Here is a 21,814-nt window from a genome sequence, read left to right on the forward strand (position 1 = left end):
GGCTCCTCCTCTCTCAGCAGGGCCACTGTCCAGGGTCCTGCTGCTTCTCCTTCCTCTTCCTTAGGCGCGGGGCCGTGCCTCCCTTCATGATTTAAAGGGCCTGCGAGGGAGTGGTCCCCTGGTCCACCCTGATGACATCACTTCCTGGAACTCCCTCTTCTGTCTACAAAAGGCTCTTCAGGTCAGTCACACTTGGCCTTCACAAGGAGCAAGTCCTCCTTAGGACTCCACATCTTCCAGCTTCTCCTAGGCACTATGTTCCATGTGGGATCCCTCGTCTTCATCTTTCCATGGTCTCTCGTCTCATCAAGCTTCTGTGTTCCAGTTGTTCCTGATGTTCCGACTTTCTGATGTCTTCTCGTCCATGTCTTCAGTGTCCAGATCTTCCGTTCCAGCTCTGATGTCTTCAGTGTTCTGTTGTTCCGTTCCAGCCCTGATGTCTTCGTCCATTGCTCAGATGTCCTCAGCTCCGCTCTGACACGTCCCTCATGGTCCGTGACCAGCCTGACTGGGTTGAGTAGGGTGCATAGCGGCCCAGTGGTTCACGACCACCCCCACTGGGGTGTGTAGGGCGCTGGTGGGTCTTTCCATCTGACAGCACCAAGGAGTCTTCTTGTCCCTCGTCAGACCTCTGCCTTGTTCCTGATGTCCTGATGTCCATAAGCTTGATGTGTCCTTCCCAGGGCAGGCCCCGCTCTTCAGTGTGGTCTGCGACCAGCCTGGCTGGGCTGTGTAGGGTGCCTGAGGGACCTTGCTCGCCATCCTCTTTCCTTCTGCTCCTGGACCTCCTGAGGGGCTATCATCCATCCTCCTCTCCTGCTGCTCTTCACCGAGTGTCCGTGAGTGGCGGTGGTCCTGCTCTCTCTTGAGAGTTCTGGACTTTTAACTTCCTGATTTTAACTTGCCTTGCCTTGCCATGCCTTGCCTTGCCTCACCTGAGTCTTTGTCTTCCTCAACACCTGAGTCTTCGTCTTCCTCAATGCCTGAGTCTTTGTCTTGTGGCAGATGTTTCCGTCCACCCTTGACCTCTGTCTAGCCTGCTGCCCTTGCTGTTACCCAGCGGCTGGTCCGAAAGGGCTTGGAGTGGTCGATGGACCACTCAGAGACCACCATTGTGTTGATGGTCTCACTGGGGCGTGCAGGTCCGGTGGAGGGTCAGGGCCTCCAGATTCCTCCTGTCTACCCAGAAGGGGTTGTCTCACCGCAAGGGTACAAATCTCATTCCACACCAGGGAGCGCCCCCTAGTGCTTCCTCCCATTGCAGTGCAACATATTGGAGCAACTTTCTTTAAAAAATGTCCTTGTTCTTGCTTTACTGCCTTTCAGGGAATAAAGTTTAGTTTTTCTGACCTCTTCATTTGGAGACATTTTTGTTAGATAAGAACCCAAAAGGGATAAAAAAAATGACAACCAGTAAAAATTGTAACTCCTCTCACCTACTTTATTATTATTTTGGATTATTGTTGCGCCTGTCGGTCGCAGATGGCTGCGACCGCTCTGTCTTACCTCTTTTATTCCTCTCTCCTCCTCCTATAGCAAGATGGCTGCCTCCGGTGCCAAGTGCCGAGATCCTCGGTGTCTCCAAATGAGCATGGGCGTCCCAGTCCGCCATGCTCACTCCCGTGGCCTCCTAGGGCATGTGCGCACACAACTCCTGCGCTCAAATACACGTCATGGCGGGAACCTCGGGGGCATCCCCACTGCATGACATCAGTACCTCCGGGTATATCTTGCCTCCACTTCCGATACCAAATCGAGTTAGCAAAGACTTCGGTTTAAGCTGCTCTGACCACTCTAAGCTGTTTGCTTAGATGCTGCTTCGCTCCAAGGGCCTCGCTCCTCAGAAGTTCTAGACACCCGCTCCTCAGGGGTCTCTCGCTTCCATCTTCCCTTCAGGGTTTCACTAACAAAGACAACCACTCCTCGGGAGTCTTTCTCTCTTTCTACCTTACAGGATATCGGACATCGGGCACTCGCTTCTCGAGGGCCTATCTGCTAGTATCCTGCACCTCGGACCTTCTGTCCCTCTATACCATCACCAGGAGGTCACCTATTCCTGTGAGTACCTCTATGATCCGGTGCTCCAACTTCACTTACCAGCAACGGCATTGCCGGACTGCGGGCTACTGCCTATCATATCATCTGGGTGAGATTCTACATCTGGGACCTGTTGAATGTATTGGCACTTCGTGGACCTCAGTGCCTACCTGCCTACATCATTATTACAGCAGTACAATAAAGCTTCCATCCATACTGTGTGTGTTCCTTAACTCCAGCCTATCACTGCAGTTCCCCGTGGGGCTCCTCCCCGTGGTTAGAGTCATCACTGCAGTGACCAAGAGTCCACAATGCCTCAAACACAACAATTATGTATAAATTCATGATTATGGTTTTTGTATGTAGAGATTTGTTATTTCAATGATGTATTTTGTACTTTGATATGTAACTCTGCATTTCATTTACTTTTTAGTTTTTGTTAAATATAGTGGAAAATTTAATAAAGAAAATATTATTAAAAAAAAAAAGAATTTCACATTAATATAAATTATTTTATTTTTGTTATAAGAATGTAAGAAGTTGCCATGCTGGATCAGACCGAGGGTCCATCAAGCCCAGCATCCTGTTTCCAACTGTGGCCAGTCCAGGTTACAAGTACCTGGCAAGTATCCAAACATTAAATAGATCACATGCTACTAATGCCAGTTATAGCAGTGGCCATTCCCTAAGTCAACTTGATTAATAACAAAATCTTCAGAGGAACAGTGGATTTCCACTTCATACAGCTGAATCTGGTGCCTTCCATTTAGTGAAAAATCTTTGTGTTGCATCTGACAAAGTGGACTCTGTCCTCAAAAGCTCATGCTTTAATAAATTGGTTAGTCTATAAAGTGCCACTTGATTCATGTCATTTTTGATTAATACCGGAGCAGTTTATGGAGCTTATCCAAACCTTTTTTAAACCCATCTACACTAAGGGCCAGGTTTTAAAATCTACGCCCGATTTTATAACATGCGTGTGCAGCCGCGCGCATGTTATAAAATCCAGGGTCGGCGCGCGAACTGTGTAACTTGCGCGCACTGAGCTGCGCAGCCTTCCTCCATTCCCTCCGAGGCCGCTCTGAAATCGGAGCGGCCTCGGAGGGAACTTTCCTTCCGCTCCCCCCCACCTTCCCCTACCTAACCCGCCCCTCAGCCCTACCTAACCCCCCCTTACCTTTAATTTTTAAGTTGCGTCTGCCTCTGGGCAGGCGTAGGTTGCGCACGTCGGTGACAGCTGGCTCGCAATCCCAGGCACAGCAGCAAATGGCCGCTGTGCCTGGAGGCTCCGGCCCACCCCCGGCCCGCCCACTCCCCGCCCATTTTTTCAAGCCCCAGGACATACGCACGTCCTTGGGCTTGCGCGCGTCGACGAGTGTATGCAAAATAGGCTTGGCGCACGCAGGAGGCTTTTAAAAGGGTTACGCGCATAACCCTTTTAAAATCCACCCATAACTGTCCTAATCACAGCCTCCAGCAATGAATTCCAGAGCTTAATTGTGCATTGAGTGAAAAATAATTTTCTCTGATTTGTTTTAAATGTGCTACTTGCTAACTTCATAGAGTGCCCCCCAGTCCTATTATCTGAAAGAGTCAATAATTGATTCACATTTACCCATTCTAGTCTTCTCATGATTTTGTAGACCTTTATCATATCCCTCTTCAGCTGTCTCTTCTGCAGGCCGAACAGCCCTAACCTCTTTAGCATTTCCTCAAAAGGGAGCTATTCCATCCCCTTTATGTTAAGGCTTGCAAAATAATAAAGTTGTAGTTGGGACTGAGGTATCTTTTTCTGTTTAATTTAGGAGAAAAGTTATCTATGCCCTTGAGTAAGCCCAGTCTGCCATACCCCAGTGTGAAGACTGTGTGTGCGGAGAACACCTGCGCCTCCCACATTTGCTCACATGCTACCAGCATGCAGGCCTCTGATTTCTCTGTTTTATGTATTTATTGTGTTAAATGTGTGTTGTATACAGGGTGAGGGTGCACATTTTCACTTGGCCATAGTTGCTAAATTGCCTGGTGAAATGGAGGGATGAAAGAGACTGATGGGAGCTGGATTAAGTGTAGAGACTTGCATACTCAACTGCCTGGAAAGGTGGAGAACTAACGAGAAAGATAACAAAAACTGACTTGGATAAAGCACACTATCCTACAAGCAATCACGCCTGTGCGGCTGGCAGCTGGGGGTATATTACTGTATTCTTAACAATGTGGAGCAGAATAGCGCAGCCGAGCTTGTACGGCTGGCAGCTGGGGGTATATCACTGTATCCGTAACAATGTGGAGCAGAATAGCGCAGCCGAGCTTGTGCATCTGGCAGCTGAGGGTATATCACTGTATCCTTAACAATGTGGAGCAGAATAGCGCAGCCGAGCTTTATGGCTGGTAGCTGGGGGTATATCACTGTATCCTTAAGAATGTGGAGCAGAATAGCGCAGCCGAGCTTGTATGGCTGGCAGCTGGGGGTATTTCACTGTATCCTTAACAATGTGGAGCAGAATAGCGCAGCCGAGCTTGTATGGCTGGCAGCTGGGGGTATATCACTATATCCTTAAGAATGTGGAGCAGAATAGCGCCTCCGAGCTTGTACGACTGGCAGCTGGGGGTATATCACTGTATCCTTAACAATGTGGAGCAGAATAGCGCAGCTGAGCTTCTATGGCTGGCAGCTGGGGGTATATCACTGTATCCTTAACAATGTGGAGCAGAATAGCGCAGCTGAGCTTCTATGGCTGGCAGCTGGGGGTATATCACTGTATTCCTAACAATGTGGAGCAGAATAGCGCAGCCGAGCTTGTACGGCCGGCAGCTGGGGGTATATCACTGTATCCTTAAGAATGTGGAGCAGAATAGCGCAGTCGAGCTTGTATGGCTGGCAGCTGGGGGTATATCACTGTATCCTTAAGAATGTGGAGCAGAATAGCGCAGTCGAGCTTGTATGGCTGGCAGCTGGCGGTATATCACTGTATCCTTAAGAATGTGGAGCAGAATAGCGCAGTCGAGCTTGTATGGCTGGTAGCTGGGGGTATATCACTGTATTCTTAACAATGTGGAGCAGAATAGTGCAGCCGAGCTTGTACGGCTGGCAGCTGGGGGTATATCACTGTATCCTTAAGAATGTGGAGCAGAATAGCACAGTCGAGCTTGTATGGCTGGCAGCTGGGGTATATTCTTTTATCCTTAAAAATGTGAAACAGAATAGCTGGGCAGACTGGATTGGCAGGCTCTTCGTTTTCTGCCATCATCTACTGTGTTATGCTGTTATCCTATTAGAGCTCAGGTGACAACTCTAGACATTATAAACTTTAATCTGCCACCCTGGTCAATATCTCTGGTGGGTAATGTTGCTTAAATTATCCTGTTGTTTCCAGCAATTCAGATCATACCTGTTCATTTAGACTAGGGAGTTGCTGAGATTATAAAACCTCAGAGTACAGCCAACGAGACATCTCAAATGATAGAACCTTCCAGCAGATAATGATCATAGGGTCATCTACCCTGCCCAAACTCCTTCCCTGTTGCAATACTGTGAACCTGATCTCTGACTTTACCTTGCCTTCACTTTCTCACAACTTTCCCATGCGTTCTTGAATTCTGTTACTGTTTTTGCCTTCACCACCTCCCTTGGGAAGCTACTGCATCCTACAAATCGCCCCATTTCCAAAAGGTTTTCTACCACTCTGCCTGGGTCAAAACTTACCGTATGACATTTGCAATGTTTGTTCCATTAAGACTGACAATGCTTTGATTTGGTTATTTATTTATTCGGTTTTTTTTTACAAAATTTTGGTCACTTAAATAAGTTCATGTTTAAGGGTAGATGATTACCGTGTTCAAGTGATACCAGATATTTGTCTGATATCCTATTACTTTTCTTTCAATTATTCATTAATGTTATGGTTTTGGTGATGTCTGTAACTTTGTTTGTTGCTTTCATATTAATACAGGAAACTGTTTTCTATTCATGTTTACCGAAAAAAATCTTCTGAAGTCAGGGCTCTTTAGATTTACGTAATTTGATCAAGACTACCCTACTGTCAGTGGTACAATTTCATGTTACTCCTATTAAATGTATGGATAAATTCCAATAGGTTTGATCAGAATGGCAATGCAATAAGTAAATACTGCCCCATATTATAACTTTCTTGAATGATACTAAAGGACAGGATTCTGCAGTATTAGTATATTAACATGATACAATACTTTTATTCTAAATTAATTTAAAATAATAATAGAAAACTAAATATAAATGTAATTAAAAAACCAGCATTCACCTTTTAGCAGATAAGTTGTCAGGTAAAGTAAATAGTATATGTGTTTAATTCTCCATATTAAGTGGCTGTTTTGTATCTTTCTAAAGCTGAAAGACATGCTGGTATGTCCTGTGTTACAGCATCCGTGGATGATATACAGTTTGAAGAGACCGCCAGGTAAAACGTCACATGGTTTCTAAAACACCTCAGCATTTCACAGACAGCTGGCATTTTGGATTTGGGGGGAAGGAGGGAAGAGATTAATGAAGTCACGGGGTAAGGCTGTCAGTATGGGATTAATGATTCCCCACAGGTCCAAGGTTTATTCCTGAAAAGCACAGCAAGAAGATAGGCATCAGAATTCACAATGTGCCAAGCAAAGATCAGTTTCACTGCAGGGTAGAATAAACTGTCAGCTGTGCTTTGGGAATCCACTGTAAGTAAAGTCAGTTAATCTATGCCCTCATTTTTCAAATCAGCACTGCCTAGATTTTGCCTCGTTCCTGCCAACATACAGTTGAATGAATAACACATTCAAGCAATAGCAACTTTGTAGATTTTCCTTAGAGCAATAGTTTCCAAACTCAGTCTGTGAGACTCCGTGTCCATCTGTTTTTCACGACATATCCACCATCCATGCCCCTGACCTCGCACTTTTTCCCCTCTGCATCAGCTTCTTTGAAATGACAGGACAGAAGAGGCTGAATTAGGGAAGGCGGTAGCTTTTCTCAGCTCTGATCAGTCTTTCAGCCTCAGCCCTTCCTTTCTTGTTTCCTGCATGGGACAGGAGGGGAGGGAAGGAAAAAGAAAAGGGGCTAGATTAGGGAACAGAGTAGCTCTTCTCTGCTCTGATCTGTACCCTCCAGCCTGGCTGCCTCCTCTCTTGTTCCCAGCAGGCTGCCTGAAAGGGGTAGAGCTAGAGCAGGTAGCAGAAGGCTGTTCTCTGTTTAATAAGATTTAGGGCACTGGCCAATAGAGTTGGGGAATACAGGGCTTGTTAGGGGGTCAAGTTAGATTGTCAGCTGTGGCTGGGACCACAGGTGTCAACTTTAGCAAGATCTACCTTTACTCAGCTGCGAAAGATTAGGCAGGTTCAGTCAATTTTAAATCGTAAGGACCTATTGACTTTAGTTCATATATCAGTGTTGACTAGACCAGATTACTTTAATTTACTCTGTCAGGGACTATCTCAAGCAAGTGTTAAGTTGCTCCAAGTTCTTTGGAAATTGTGTTGACTGATAAATAGAAGTAAATATATAAATAAATAATGAAAAGATGGCAGTTGGTGCAAAACACTGCGATTACTGACCAGGATGAAAAGACAGCGCTGTATAACCTGCACTAGTTTCCAATTGAGGCACAAGTATGATTTAAAATAATTTCTCTGGTTTACAGATATTTGTTCACTTGAGTTGCTTTGTATTTAGCTGACAAGTTAGACCCATGTATACCAAAGGAGGCTAAGATCTTCTCAACAGGAGTCGTTGGCAGTTCCGTTTTTGGGGGGAAAGTGTTCCTGGAGGTGACCATGAAGTCAGTTTTTAGTTATATGGGACCACTGCTGTGCTGTCATCTTCTTGAATTGCGTAAGGAAGGCTATTATTTGATCTTTAGGAAGAAACTTAAGGCCTGGCTATCTGATCAGTCTTTCAGTGTTGACTAGTTGCGATTTTCTGATGGCATTCTCTGTATGTCTAAGGAGTTGTTAGGATAATGGACGGTGATTATAGGTTGGGGCTAGGAGTTGGGTGTTAGAGATAAGGCTTGGGACTAGGAATTGGGGTGGAGGTGGGTTTAGGAGCATTTGGGGTTGTTATGTGTTTATATTTGATTGTACTTTGCCATAATGTTTGAATATGAATAGTGGATTATCAAATGAGAATGAACAAATAAATAAACTCTATTGGCCAGTGCCCAGAATCTCACTCAGCAGAGAACTTTCCTCTGCTCCCAACCCTCACCTTCCTTTCACCCTCATCCCCTCTCCCACCCCTACCAGTAGTTGCCTTTTGCTTGGGTACAGGAAGGAAGGGGCTGGAGCAGTAGGCCGACCGTTCTGTTTCTGTGATACTGGGACTCAGGACTCGGCTGCCAGCAGAGGGGGTGAGGAGGAGGAGGAGGAGGTGGTGAAGGCTGAAAGGGATTGAGGTGAGATAGGTGAATGCTGAGAGAGGTGAGGAGGGGGTGAATGCTTTAGGAGCTGGAAGAAGGAGGTAGAGATACACCAGTGGGGAAAAGGTGAGAGAGGGGCAAATGCATGGGAGAAGGAGAGGGTAATGAGGAAGGCACCAGTGTGTGTGTTTATTGAAGGGTGGGGAAGAGAGCGAGTGAGAGAGAAAAGCACCAGTTGGGGAAGGAGGGGTGAGAGAGAGAGAAAAGCTCCAGTGTTGCTCTTTTCTCTCTCTCTCTTTCTCTCAACCTCCCCACACCACAACCCCTGTGTGCCTTTTGTCATCTTTCCACTCTTGTTCTCACTGGTACTTTTCCCATGCTGCGACAGCTGTGGCAGAGGCACCAGCAGGTAAAATTGCTGCTCTGTTATGCCTCTTTCTGGGAGGAGGGAGGACACGAAGGGGGAGGACCATGCTGTAACTGAGCTCTGTGACCAGTTATGCCCTTCAAAGCATGGCACCTTGGCCGATCACCCCCAATTATTCCTCCCCCCCAAGTACAGCTCGCATCATGAGTACTGGCATCTTTCTTTCAAACAAAAAAAAACTCCACTGCCCAGAGTCAATGTTCATGAGACATATTGGCATTAATGTGGACTAAGAACAATGCTGACTTGCATATTTGGATTACCTTGAAAAGCGGACATGGTTGAGGATCTCAAAGACTGAGCATGGGAACTCCTGTCTTAGGACACCCAGCTGTTAGTTGAGCATAATTTTGCAACTCTGCCTTACAGCTGTTATAAAGTGGCTCTCACGTTAGTCCACTTGAATGCATGGAAATAAAGATTTACAAATAAAAATAAAAACTATACGTAAGGTGCCATCTTTTTTTTGGACTAACATCCCCTAAACGGTTCTTGTTTTTTTCTGTTTTTATTTGCTAACCTTTATTCTCAGCTGCTCAGCAGCAGCCTGAATTTGCACACTGCTGCATAATTGAGAACAATTACAATTTTTCCAAATGTGTACGTTTAGCTGTTGAATGCTGTCCCTAAGTTTCATGCCGAGAGCATGATTATTTTTGTTATTATCTTTTCCTCCCATAGAGCAGTCTCCTGAGTCTGTTCTCCAGTGCAGTGGTACCAGGATTGTCTTCTAGCAGCTTGGCACCCAAATCTGAATTAAATTTGCTTCAAGTCATTGGTGTACACTTCATGTTTGAAATACGCTGAAATGTAACTGCGCAAGTGTGCGGTATAGTTTTTTTTTTTTACTCAAGGGACACCGTGTTTGCCATTTAAGTTAACGCATGCACATGAGCTTTGTTCATAAGCAAAAACCATCAAGTAGGAGTGATGAGAAAAGTATGAAGGCAGTGAGCATGATTGAGACCCTAGGAGAAGTGATCAGTTGAGAACTCTATTGACAATGTTGTACAGGCATGTAAAATGAGATGAAATGACAAAAATTCAGATATCTTCACTAATATACCCATGGATGTATGGTGGGATAGCAGGAACTGCTCTTCGTTTGATAAAATGTATTTCAATTAGAAAATGCTGGATATTTCTGAATATAGAAATAGCATGTTGAAAGCATATTAATAGCTGAAAATGGAGTTGACAGGAGAGGTTTCTCAGGACTCATTATATTGTTTTGCCTTTGATTGAAAGGGAAAGTGATGTGGCAGTGATGTAGGGACTGGTGTGTTTTATCATTGGAATCAGAGCCGGGACAAGGTATTTTTTTTTGGCCTGGGCAAGATTTGAAAACTTTGCAAACCCCCCTCCTCCCCCCAATGAAAGGATACAGTACACAAGTTTATCTCCAAACTTAAAAGTTCAAATTGTCATTCCTTGAGAACCTAAAGCATGCTGCATCCCATTCAGAGGCCTACTCCTTATCTCAGTTCTGAATGGCCGAATGGGATGCACCAGATTAAGAACATAAGAAAATGCCATACTGGGTCAGACCAAGGGTCCATCAAGCCCAGCATCCTGTTTCCAACAGTGGCCAATCCAGGCCATAAGAACCTGGCAAGTATCCAAAAACCTAAGTCTATTCCATGTTACCATTGCTAATGGCAGTGGCTATTCTCTATGTGAACTTAATAGCAGGTAATGGACTTCTCCTCCAAGAACTTATCCAATCCTTTTTTAAACACAGCTATACTAACTGCACTAACCACATCCTCTGGCAACAAATTCCAGAGTTTAATTGTGCGTTGAGTAAAAAAGAACTTTCTCCGATTAGTTTAAATGTGCCCCATGCTAACTTCATGGAGTGCCCCCTAGTCTTTCTACTATCCGAAAGAGTAAATAACCGATTCACATCTACCCGTTCTAGACCTCTCATGATTTTAAACACCTCTATCATATCCCCCCTCAGTCGTCTCTTCTCCAAGCTGAAAAGTCCTAACCTCTTTAGTCTTTCCTCATAGGGGAGTTGTTCCATTCCCCTTATCATTTTGGTAGCCCTTCTCTGTACCTTCTCCATCGCAATTATATCTTTTTTGAGATGCGGCAACCAGAATTGTACACAGTATTCAAGGTGCGGTCTCACCATGGAGCGATACAGAGGCATTATGACATTTTCCGTTTTATTCATCATTCCTTTTCTAATAATTCCCAACATTCTGTTTGCTTTTTTGACTGCCGCAGCACACTGCACCGACGATTTCAATGTGTTATCCACTATGACACCTAGATCTCTTTCTTGGGTTGTAGCACCTAATATGGAACCCAACATTGTGTATTTATAGCATGGGTTATTTTTCCCTATATGCATCACCTTGCACTTATCCACATTAAATTTCATCTGCCATTTGGATGCCCAATTTTCCAGTCTCACAAGGTCTTCCTGCAATTTATCACAATCTGCTTGTGATTTAACTACTCTGAACAATTTTGTGTCATCTGCAAATTTGATTATCTCACTCGTCGTATTTCTTTCCAGATCATTTATAAATATATTGAACAGTAAGGGTCCCAATACAGATCCCTGAGGCACTCCACTGTCCACTCCCTTCCACTGAGAAAATTGCCCATTTAATCCTACTCTCTGTTTCCTGTCTTTTAGCCAGTTTGCAATCCACGAAAGGACATCGCCACCTATCCCATGACTTTTTACTTTTCCTAGAAGCCTCTCATGAGGAACTTTGTCAAACGCCTTCTGAAAATCCAAGTATACTATATCTACCGGTTCACCTTTATCTACATGTTTATTAACTCCTTCAAAAAAGTGAAGCAGATTTGTGAGGCAAGAGGTTGTCAATCCAAGTTACGTCAACTGACTAAGATGATTTCTTCATATTGCTACCGACGCCAGAGATTTGGTCGTGGGATATTTTGTTTTTATTGTATTTGAACTTTTTAACATATGTCCTTAAATTTTTTAATTTACATTATTCTAATCCTTGTCATATTTATTTTTTATTTAGTATTTATTTAGTAATTTTTATATACCGACATTAGAAAGGCACATCATGCCGGTTCACATATTAACAAAAGCAAAGAAAATACATTGTAACAGGGCTGTCAAGCTAAGAAAAAATTTATATAAGAGCAATTTAGTACTAAACATAGAAGCACTAAGCTCCCTCATAAAGTAAACCTGCTCTTTAACTACTTGTGACTTTCTATATTGACTCCACAGAGCATATTTAACTCTAATGGTCATTTATAATACAGAAAGGCCTCGACGTAAGGTTTTTCAAGTTAAGATGATTCAGAGTTTCTAAATTGCCACCCATTATCCAACTTACAACAGTTGTTTTGATTTTAAGACAATAGAGCATCTCCTCATGGGCATCAGCACATATTGGTGTGCTGATGACCATGAGGCCTGGCGAACTGATGTCAGTAGAAAGAATACCAGGAACTTCCTCTCCTCAAAAAATGTCAGTGCAATGTCCTTGGCCTTTCCTCTTCGGGCAAAAACATAAAGGCATGCTTTAAAATGTGTCTATGCTTTTTACAGTACTGTAAATTATTACATTTTGATGAAAATAAATTCATCGACCCTGGAGCTGGAACTAACCCCCCATTTATAACATTGTTCATATGGGACAATTGGTTTCAACTTACAATGTTTCCACTTAAGACGCTGTTTTCAGGAGCCAATTGTGTCTTACGTTTGAGGATTTCCTATACAACCAAGTAGAATCTGCAGCTATCTCACAAAAAAAGTAGCTATAATACAATATTTGGTACAGGTATATATATTTTTTTATGGATAATACCATTGCATTTGTTGTGATTTATAGAATAAGTAATAAAAACTTCTTTATCAGTATATCATTTTACAAGCAGCAATAGAACTCAATTAGGTTTAATAAATAAACTCTCCATGGATTGGCATCAGGATACAGAACTTTTCACCTACAGGCATCCAAGCAAAAATCTATCTCACATTAATAGAACTGGAAAATCATTATCCGACAGCCAATGTGAAATGAGTTTGGTGTCCACATTAATAAAGGCTGTCTTCACAACCGCCACTAAAAGTTTCTTTTGCTGGCAGTCACAGCATAGAGGCCAAGGATTAACTGGTATAGAGGCTGAATTTCCTGCTTACTTTTAGAGATGATCCATCTAGAACAGGATTGAGACATATTGGCAAGGCAAAGCAGGAGAAACTTGTGCTGTCTCTGCCTGTACTAAAACAGCACCTTATAGATTAATCAATTTATTGAGACATGAGCTTTCAAGGACAGCAGGCTGCATCTGATGACATGGATTCATCCTCAAAAGCTTGTGCCTCAATAAATCACTTACAGGCCGATGCACTGATTAACCCTGTGGTTGGATGCGCATTTTGGACACGCATCCACAACCCCTTATTCAATAAGGAGATTAGCGCATCCAAAACGCGCATCCAAACCCCCGCAAAGCTAATAGTGCTCATCACATGTAAATTCATGTTGATGAGCTATTAGTTATTACCTCCTGATGCCCAAAAAAATGTGTGCCAGATGCACACATTTTTACTCTCAGAAATTAACACCTGTTCCAGAGTGGGCATTAAGTTCTGAGAAGCCCATACATTTGACAGAAAAGCAGAAAATATTGCTTTTCTGTATTTTCTCCAACTTAATATCATGAAGATATTAAGTCAGAAGAACTGAAAAAAGTAATTAGGTAAAAAAAAAAAAAAAAAAGTACCAGTGGTCAGGTTAGGAAAAGGGACGCTCAATTAACGAGCATCCATGTTCCTAACCCATGGCTGTGCACAGATTAGGAAAATGGACACTCATAAAATCGAGCATCCGTTTTCCTAAACCGCTGACAGATACCTCTTCTGGGCACGCGCTGCCAAGGAGGCGCTAGGGGCACACATTTGTCCCTAGTGCCTCCTTTTTAGCATGACACCTCATTTAAATATTCAATCACATGCCCAGGAGAGCTGGCTGGGTGCATGTTAGGAAAGCAGGTGCTCAACACTGAGTGCCTGTTTTCCGCGCAGATTTATTGGATCGGCCTGCTTGCCTATAGGATGCCACCAGCTTCCGTGTCATGTTTGCTACTGCAGACTATCATGGCTACCACTCAAAGTTTTACTGCCTGTACTGTACTTGTTTTATGGATAAGGGGAGGATTTGGGGTCCTCAGTGCTATCAATATATGCCTTTTAATGAGCACTAAATCCAAAGAAAAGAATGTACAAAGTTTTTCATGCAAATCAATATGATTCAAAGCATAACTGATCTAAGCAAGTCTTACTAAGATGATGCTGGATTTTTCTTTTTTTTTGCTACCAGGGTTGGACAAATTATCAATATCACAGCCAGGGTAAACAGAGCATTCAATACAAGCATGGAGGTATGTAAAGGCTAAAAATGTATAACTTTTATCATCTTTCTTTGAGAACATCCTGTGGGGAACAGAAATTTACAGCTGTGCTGAATTTGGCTTTTGTCAGGAGTTTTCTGAAGGAACATAACAGAGATTTGTAAATGTTTTGTGATTATCCGCCCAGTAAGAACTGGAAATATTAATACATTTCAACCAATCTTGCTAAATGTAAAATTGCTATGGCTCTATTAAATGTGTTTATCTGATCGTTTAAATATGTCTACAAAGGAACATCTTTTACAAATGGATTTTAAAACATATTCAACATTGGGCAAATGCAGCCAAATCATTTTTGGATTGAAGGGGCAAATATTTGAAGACAGCATAGTTTTGCTGAATAGTACTATAGCAGGAGTAAGTCTCACTGACCTCCTTTTTTCCAGCATATCCTACGGACAGAAAAATGGATTTTTAGTTTGCTCCTCTACCCCACTGAAAATCATAGGAGCAGACCCATAACACACTATTTCCTGTTTACCCTTTCAGATTCCCTTAGAATGGAGGCGAAAAAAGTCTCAGAAATAAGTTAAAAAAAAAGACCTGTTTGCAGCTATTTCTTGATGCTTTTTAAATGTTATTTCCCCTTCTCCTCACTCTATTTTTATATTCTCCCTATAATATAATCCAGCGATCACATCAGCAGCCCTCAACTATGGGTCACAAATCATTCCTCACTCTGGAACCTGGATCAACATAGACCCTAAGTCTGGCCACCTGGAGTCCTCAGTGAGTGATGGCTGAGAGTCCTTCCTACCAGGGGCTCTTAGTAAACACTGCCTTCACTGCATCCCTAGCCCTGGGCAGCCTGAGGGGTAGAAGTCTACTCTGGGAATCAAAGCCAAGTTCTCTGACAGGGCAGAGCACTGCCACAGAGTCACCAGGCTGGCCCTTAGATGCTTTTAATAAAGAGACAGTATCATGACTTCTGCAGCACTTTATCCAAGATGGGTCCAACAGAACGAGTTGGAGGAAGTGAGGTGATCTCTTGGTACAGGTGAAACTCATTCTGTGCTCACTTCTTACAATTATCAGCAGCCGGTATAAAAGGGGTGTGAAGAGGGTTGCACTTAACTTTCCATTTGGTCTAAACCAAGATGGATAGCCACACGAGGACCTCAGTGCTTCTAAGAGAGTATCAGTCATTAATGCCCGTTACAGGAGATGCCAAAGCTCCCATGGCAGAATATTTTCCCCAGGGCAGGGTGCTAACTGAGAAGAGGTGCTGAAGTAGATTTAAGCAGAGCAGAGCTCTCAGCTGTCAGCTCCACGAGAAGTCACTTGTCTATATGACCTCCTGTATGGGCAAAGCTTTCTTGATGAGACAAAAGTGATGACGGTTCTGTCTTGTTGGCTACTGGCTTCTTCTAGTGAGTGGAAGGAGACATCATTGACATTAGTCATTCCTTTGTCACCAAATGTATCAAACTCTTTTCTGGAGGATGTGTCTGCCCACGTGCCTGATTCTATCAAGGATTCCTCCATTGAGCAGGTAAGGAGGGAGGTAGAAAGAAACTTGTTTGGCATTGTTCACTTCCTGAATGTCATTGTGGCTGCCGATTGCACTCATGCAAGTTTGGTTCCTCCAAAGATCCAGGTGGTCATCTACTGTAACCATAAATATTACAATAGTGTGCGCATTCATATCCATTGAGATTATTCCTTATTGATGACAGGTGTGGTGGTTAAGTTTCCTGATTCCTGCCAAAATGCACATATACTAATGCAGAGCTCCCTCTATGACAACATGTTCTCGAGATCCAGGAGAGGGAATTCCAGTGGGTAAGTGCTGCAACTATTGTACTTTTCTGTGATGCTAATCATGTTTTCATCGCTTCAGGCATTTAATGGTGATCCACTTTACTTCTGTCCTTGTAGGTGATAATGGGTACTTCCTTGATGGCCTGGCTGCTAATTCCCTTCTTCATCCCTCCTCAGCCTCTGAAGACCATTACAGCTGCACCCATTGCTTCATTGGGTTCCCAATCAAGAACATCTTTAGGCTCCTATAAAGTTGATTTGGCTCAGTAGATCATACTGGAGGCTCCTCACCATTTCACCTGTGAGGATCAGCAAGTTCAATGTGTGCTGAATATTACAAAAATGTGTGTCCATCGGCATCTTCTTTGGCCGGAGAATGTTAGCTGGGCAGGAAGAAAAGATGAATACAGAGGAAGAAGCTGAGAATGGAAAAGGGACTGCTGCAGATGGAATATCACAGAGAGCTCAGGTGGCATTCCAGTACTTCAACTAAGAAGTCTTTAAACGTTTTGGTGTCTGTCATTAAAAAGCAACTTTTCTGCAAAAACCATTTGTATTGTTGCCGTGCTGTGACGGTGCTTTCTTGTCCTCTTTTTTTTTTTTTTTATTGGAGCTTCTCTGGAAGGTGCCCTGGGCTATGTAGGGACAGACAGAATGCCTTATCACCCTATCCCTGCTTTTCACGTGCTGCTTTGCACTAGTTTAAGCATATCTAAACTCTCAGGCCATCATAGCATAAGAAAAGTGAATTAGTGCTTCCTTGGGTTTATAGAAAAGTATGTTTAACCATCTGGGTGGTGCATGTTACCCCTTTATGGCTAAGGAAACACCTATTGAAATACATACGGTGATGGCAGAGGTGGAGTTTGTGCTCATGTGGACCCATCCATCCTGTGTCCTCACTATAAGGGGGGGGGGGGGTGCTTGTGGATGCAGGTCCATTCCCGATCAGTGGGGAATGGGGCGAGGAGAGATGGGAGAGATAAACGTCTAGGACCTTGAGATTAACAGGTAGACTCTGACAAATCACTCATCTTTCTTGATAGCAGTATCACAGCAAACTTTACTTAAATTAGACTTCTTTGGCTGTTGGAATCTAATATAAAGGGGGCCCAGGTAATAAGACCTGAGCTAATGCAAGTTAGATATTAGCACTGTCTTTGGTTAACACACACGTTAAAAATCAGCGGTACCACAAGATGCAGTAATGAGATGCAAATCGAATAGGAGGAAAAAAAAAGTGCACTAAATGAAAAAAAAAAAGAGCTATGCAGAAAAGGTGTGTTAACCTGAAAATCTGCACTAATGCAGAAAAGTGCTTTAAAAATTGCTTTAAAAACAGGAGTAGGAAGGTAGGTGTTTGAAGTGAGAAGGAATGTGACCAAAATGGCTTTTCATGCAAAACTGGCACTGGGCATCCCGACTTGGGCACAATCTTGCATGCAAAGTCATTTGGGCAAGGTATGCCAAGTGAAATCGAAAGTTAAGCTCTTTGGGTTGGGCGCAGAAGGGTGTGAACTGTATGGCTGCAGTCGCCTGCCCCAGAGAGCTTACCCTTTCTAAGAAGGAGAGAGAGAGCTTTTTGTTATCTTCACTGCTGCAGTCACAGTGCACTGCTCTCACTGTATGTGTGTGTGTGTGTGAGACAGAGGTGCTGCTGCATTTTGTCTGTTCATTGGAGCAGGGCAAAGGGCAGTGACAGTGAAAAATCCAATAGTAGTGATAATGATGTTTTGTTTCTGCACAATGTGCATGATAGAGGCATAAGCTGAAGTGTGGCTGGCCGGCACCGGTTTTCTTCAGATGATGCAGGGCCTGCTGCGTAGGGAATATTCTGGGTCCCACTAGGCCTGGCCACCAGGTTTTTCAAAGTATGACCAGAGGAGGGTCAGGGGATGAGTTAGGACCCCTGAAGGCCAGGGAGGTTTTGGAGGCAGGGAAGGGGCATTATTTACAAAAGATTGAAGTTGGCAAGGCTCTAGGCCTTTAACTTCCAGCCCCAGAGGGTTCTGATGCTCCTGGGGAAAGTTAGCTACAGCTCAAGAGTTGTAGTTATCTTTCAATAAAAGCAAGGCTTGCGATGTTTGAGGCAAGCCAAGATATTTTATTTACATTAAATTGCCTAGTAATAAACTGCTTTGCATGCATTTGTAAAGCGGCCTATTACTATACCAGCGTTATCAGGGGTAAACTAATGTGCGGTACTTAAAATCCCATGTGTTATCGCTGTCGCAGGATGTTTACTGCACGATGAATACCTAATGCAGCTTAGTAAATGACCTCTTTAGACTGTGAGCCATCTGGGCACAGGGAAATATACAGTACCTCAATATAATCTGCTTTGAAGTGGCTGAGGAGTCACAAAAGTTAGAACATAAATTTTAAAAAAATCCCCAAGCTATGCAAGCAAATCTGCAGGGACGTGCAGCCAAAAAAGTTTTGTTTTTTGTTTTTTATTCCGTTTTGTTTTTTTGTCATTTCATTTCATTGCATTGTGCACTCATTTCCGTTTATTTCAATTTAGTGTGCACGAAACGAAATGAAAAAGATAATGCACAAACCCTGCAAATCAGACCTCTTCTAGAGCTTATTTGTGGAGATACAAGTACAACCCCTGTGATGATTGAAACTGGATAACAGTTCCAGAGGCCATGTCTCATGTTTCTATTTAGAAGGACACTGTCACTATACCACAAGATATAACTGCAGGGCTTTTTGCGCAAGGGAAAGGTTTCCTTTCAAGGCCCTCTCATATGCTCTTAAGCCCAAATTTTTAAAGCCGAGCACATGAAAAAACTGGGGGGGGGGGATACGAGCGTGGCCGGGCTGTGCGGGCGCCGAGTGCTTTTTAAAAATGGCCCGGCCATGCGCATATCTCCCGATATGCGCCAAAGTGCTGGGCTCCTTGAAAGGGACAGGCTGGGGGTCAGGGTCTGGGTGTGGTGGGAGCGGGGCGGGGTAGGGCAGGGGCCAACCGGGACAGCGGCCATTAAGCCCTGTCCCGGGGAGCACATGCCGGCAGCTGGCCGGTGCGCGGAACTTACTCCTGCTTGGAGGAGCGGGTAAGCTCTAAAACAAAAAAATTACAATAGTTAAGGTAGGTTTAGGGGTTGTGGAGGAGAGGGGAACAAGGAGGAAGGCTAGGTAGCGGATAGGAAAGTTCCCTCCCAATCCGCTTTTTAATTGGAGCAGACTAGGAGGGAACTGCTGTAGGCCCGATTGCGATACCGTGTGTTATTTTTTTAAATCCCCTCCCTTGCACACGTGAGATGCCACCCGCCCACACATGCGCGCACGGATATTAAAATCGGCAACGCACACATGTTATTAAATCACCGCATCCATGTGCGTGTACCGGGAACCGCGCGCACGAGCCTTTGAAAATTCCTGCAGCGGCAGTCTGGGGTCCTCGGCTGAGGAGACCCGTCCCACAAGGGTGGCATAGGGAGCTCTGATGCAGGTCTTCAATGAGGAGCTGTAGGTGAGACAGACTGGTAGATAGATGTTAGATTACTCACACTCTTGTAGCTGTAATGGTGGAGTTCCCAGCACGATAGACAACACAGGCCCTCGAGGAACGAGTATCTGGATACTGATAGGCACCTGGAAAGAAGCATAGGGCCCCCGAGGAGCGGGTACCCAAGTTAGTAAAACCCTGGAGGGTAGAGAAAGCTTCCAGCAGCAGCAAGAAGAGGCAGAGCAGCTTAGACCGGACAAATCCAATCCTTGCTAACTCAAAGTCAGTCAGCAAATGGGCAGCCTAAATACCCGGATGTTGTGACGTCACTCGAGGGGGACGCCCCCGAAGTTCACGCCAATGTCGGAATAAAGATGTGGATGATGTGCGCACATGCGCGCGCCCTAGGAGGCCTTCAGGTGAATCATGGTGGAATGCTTTGCCATAGCCGTTCCAGGAACGCCGGGGAGTGCGGCAAGCAGATGCGGCGGTCGCAATTTTCCCGAGGCTGGTGGAGAAAGCGAATATTGAGGTGAGGCATTTATGACGAAGCCGTCTGAGTCTGACAGACGCAACAGTACCCCCCTTCAAAGGACCTCCTCCAGACCCCCTACCTGGTCTTGGTTTCCGAGGATGTGATCGATGATACTGATTCAGCATCTCTTTGTCCATGATATTAGCCATAGGTTCCCACGAGTTATTTTCTGGTCCATAGCCCTCCCATGACAGGAGGTATTCCCAAACTCTGCCTCTCTTCCTTACATCAAGTATTGCATCAACTTTGTACTCGATGTCCTCTTCTGCGTCAACAGGAGGGGGATCTGTTGTCTTGGTGTTGAATTTGTTGAGAATGAGCGGTTTCAATAAAGAGACGTGAAATACGTTATGGATCTTCATTGCTGGGGGAAGCCTGAGACTGTTGGAGGGGTTGCCCAGACATCAGATGATGGGAAATGGTCCGAAATAACATGGAGTGAAGCGAGCTGATAGTAACTTAAGTCTAAGATGTTTTGTAAACAGCCAGACTTTATCACCAGGCTTGAAGTCAGGAGCCTTGCAGTGATGAGCGTTATAGCCCCTTTTAGCTTGGATTCCAGCTTTAATGAGCATCTCTTTGGTCTTCTTCCAAAGTTGTTGAATCTCATCAGGACTAGCTTGAGCTGTCGGGGATGACACTGACAGCGGAAGTGGCAAAGGTGTTGAAGATAGTCATCCATATACCACTTCGAATGGTGTTGATCCAGTAGATGTTGCTGGATGGGAGTTGATGGAAAACTTGGCCCATGGTAACAGTTCACCCAGTCATTCTGACATGAACCAACATAGGCACGGAGGAACTGCTTGAGGGTACGGTTCATCCTCTCAGTTTGGCCATTTGATTGGGGATGGTAAGATGAAGTGAAGTTGAGAGTGATATCAAACTTCTTGCACAAAGCCTTCCAGAATTTGGCTATGAATTGTACACCTCTATCTGAGATGATGTGTTTAGGCATGCCGTGCAGGCAGAAAATGTAGCTGATGAAAAGCTTTGCAAGTTCACTAGCAGTTGGTAAGCCAGGAAGCGCCACAAAGTGAGCCATCTTTGAGAAACGATCCACTGTTACTCAGATGGTATTGTTGCCCCCAGAGAATGGTAAGTCCACCACAAAGTCTGTGGCAATATGTGTCCACGGTTCGTCTGGCACTGATAGTGGTTGAAGCTGGCCCCAAGGATGTCCGGGCGGAGGTTTCTGTCTGGCACAGTTGGCACAGGCCATCTCATAGGCAAACGCATCTTCTTTCAAAGACGGCCACCAGTAGTATTGTTGTAGCTTCGCCAGAGTTCTCCGTTGACTGGGATGTCCAGCCAATTTAGAGCCGTGAGCCCATGCCAGTAGTTTCTTCCGGAGGTTGTTAGGCACAATTGTTTTCCCTGAGGGCACTGGGTGAGTAGCAGAAAGAATGACTCTCTCTGGGTCAATGATGTAAGCCGGAGCATCAGGAACATCTTCAGATATGAAGGAGTGAGATAGAGCATCTGCTCTGATGTTTTTATCTCCAGGTCGGTATTTCAAGATGAAGTTAAACCTGTTAAAGAACAGGGACCATCTTGCCTGTCTATGGTTGAGGTGCTGGGCATGGCGAAGGTATTCTAGGTTTTTATGGTCTGTAAAAACCGTGATTTGATGTTGAGCGCCTTCAAGCCAGGGACGCCACTCCTCGAACGCCATCTTTATCGCCAGTAGCTCTTTATCTCCAATGCCATAATTTCTTTCTGCTGGCGTGAAGCGTCTGGAAAAAAAGGCACATGGACGTAGGATCTTGGAGTCACTGGTCTGACTTAGCACAGCCCCTACGCCA

General features: G+C 44.4%; 1 protein-coding gene across 2 annotated transcripts in view; it reads left to right on the top strand.

Annotated features, from left to right (window-relative positions):
• ACOT12 (acyl-CoA thioesterase 12) overlaps positions 1-21,814 on the top strand; it is a 125,790-nt gene that overhangs the window by 8,909 nt on the left and 95,067 nt on the right. For both annotated transcript variants that reach the window (XM_029574048.1, XM_029574055.1), the window contains exons 2-3: positions 6,401-6,470; positions 14,166-14,226. In XM_029574048.1, the coding sequence (XP_029429908.1) occupies positions 6,401-6,470; positions 14,166-14,226 (131 nt within the window). The remainder of the gene's footprint in view (positions 1-6,400; positions 6,471-14,165; positions 14,227-21,814) is intronic.

This window comes from Rhinatrema bivittatum, chromosome 1, assembly GCF_901001135.1.
Source record: "Rhinatrema bivittatum chromosome 1, aRhiBiv1.1, whole genome shotgun sequence".
NCBI classification, from domain to species: domain Eukaryota; kingdom Metazoa; phylum Chordata; class Amphibia; order Gymnophiona; family Rhinatrematidae; genus Rhinatrema; species Rhinatrema bivittatum.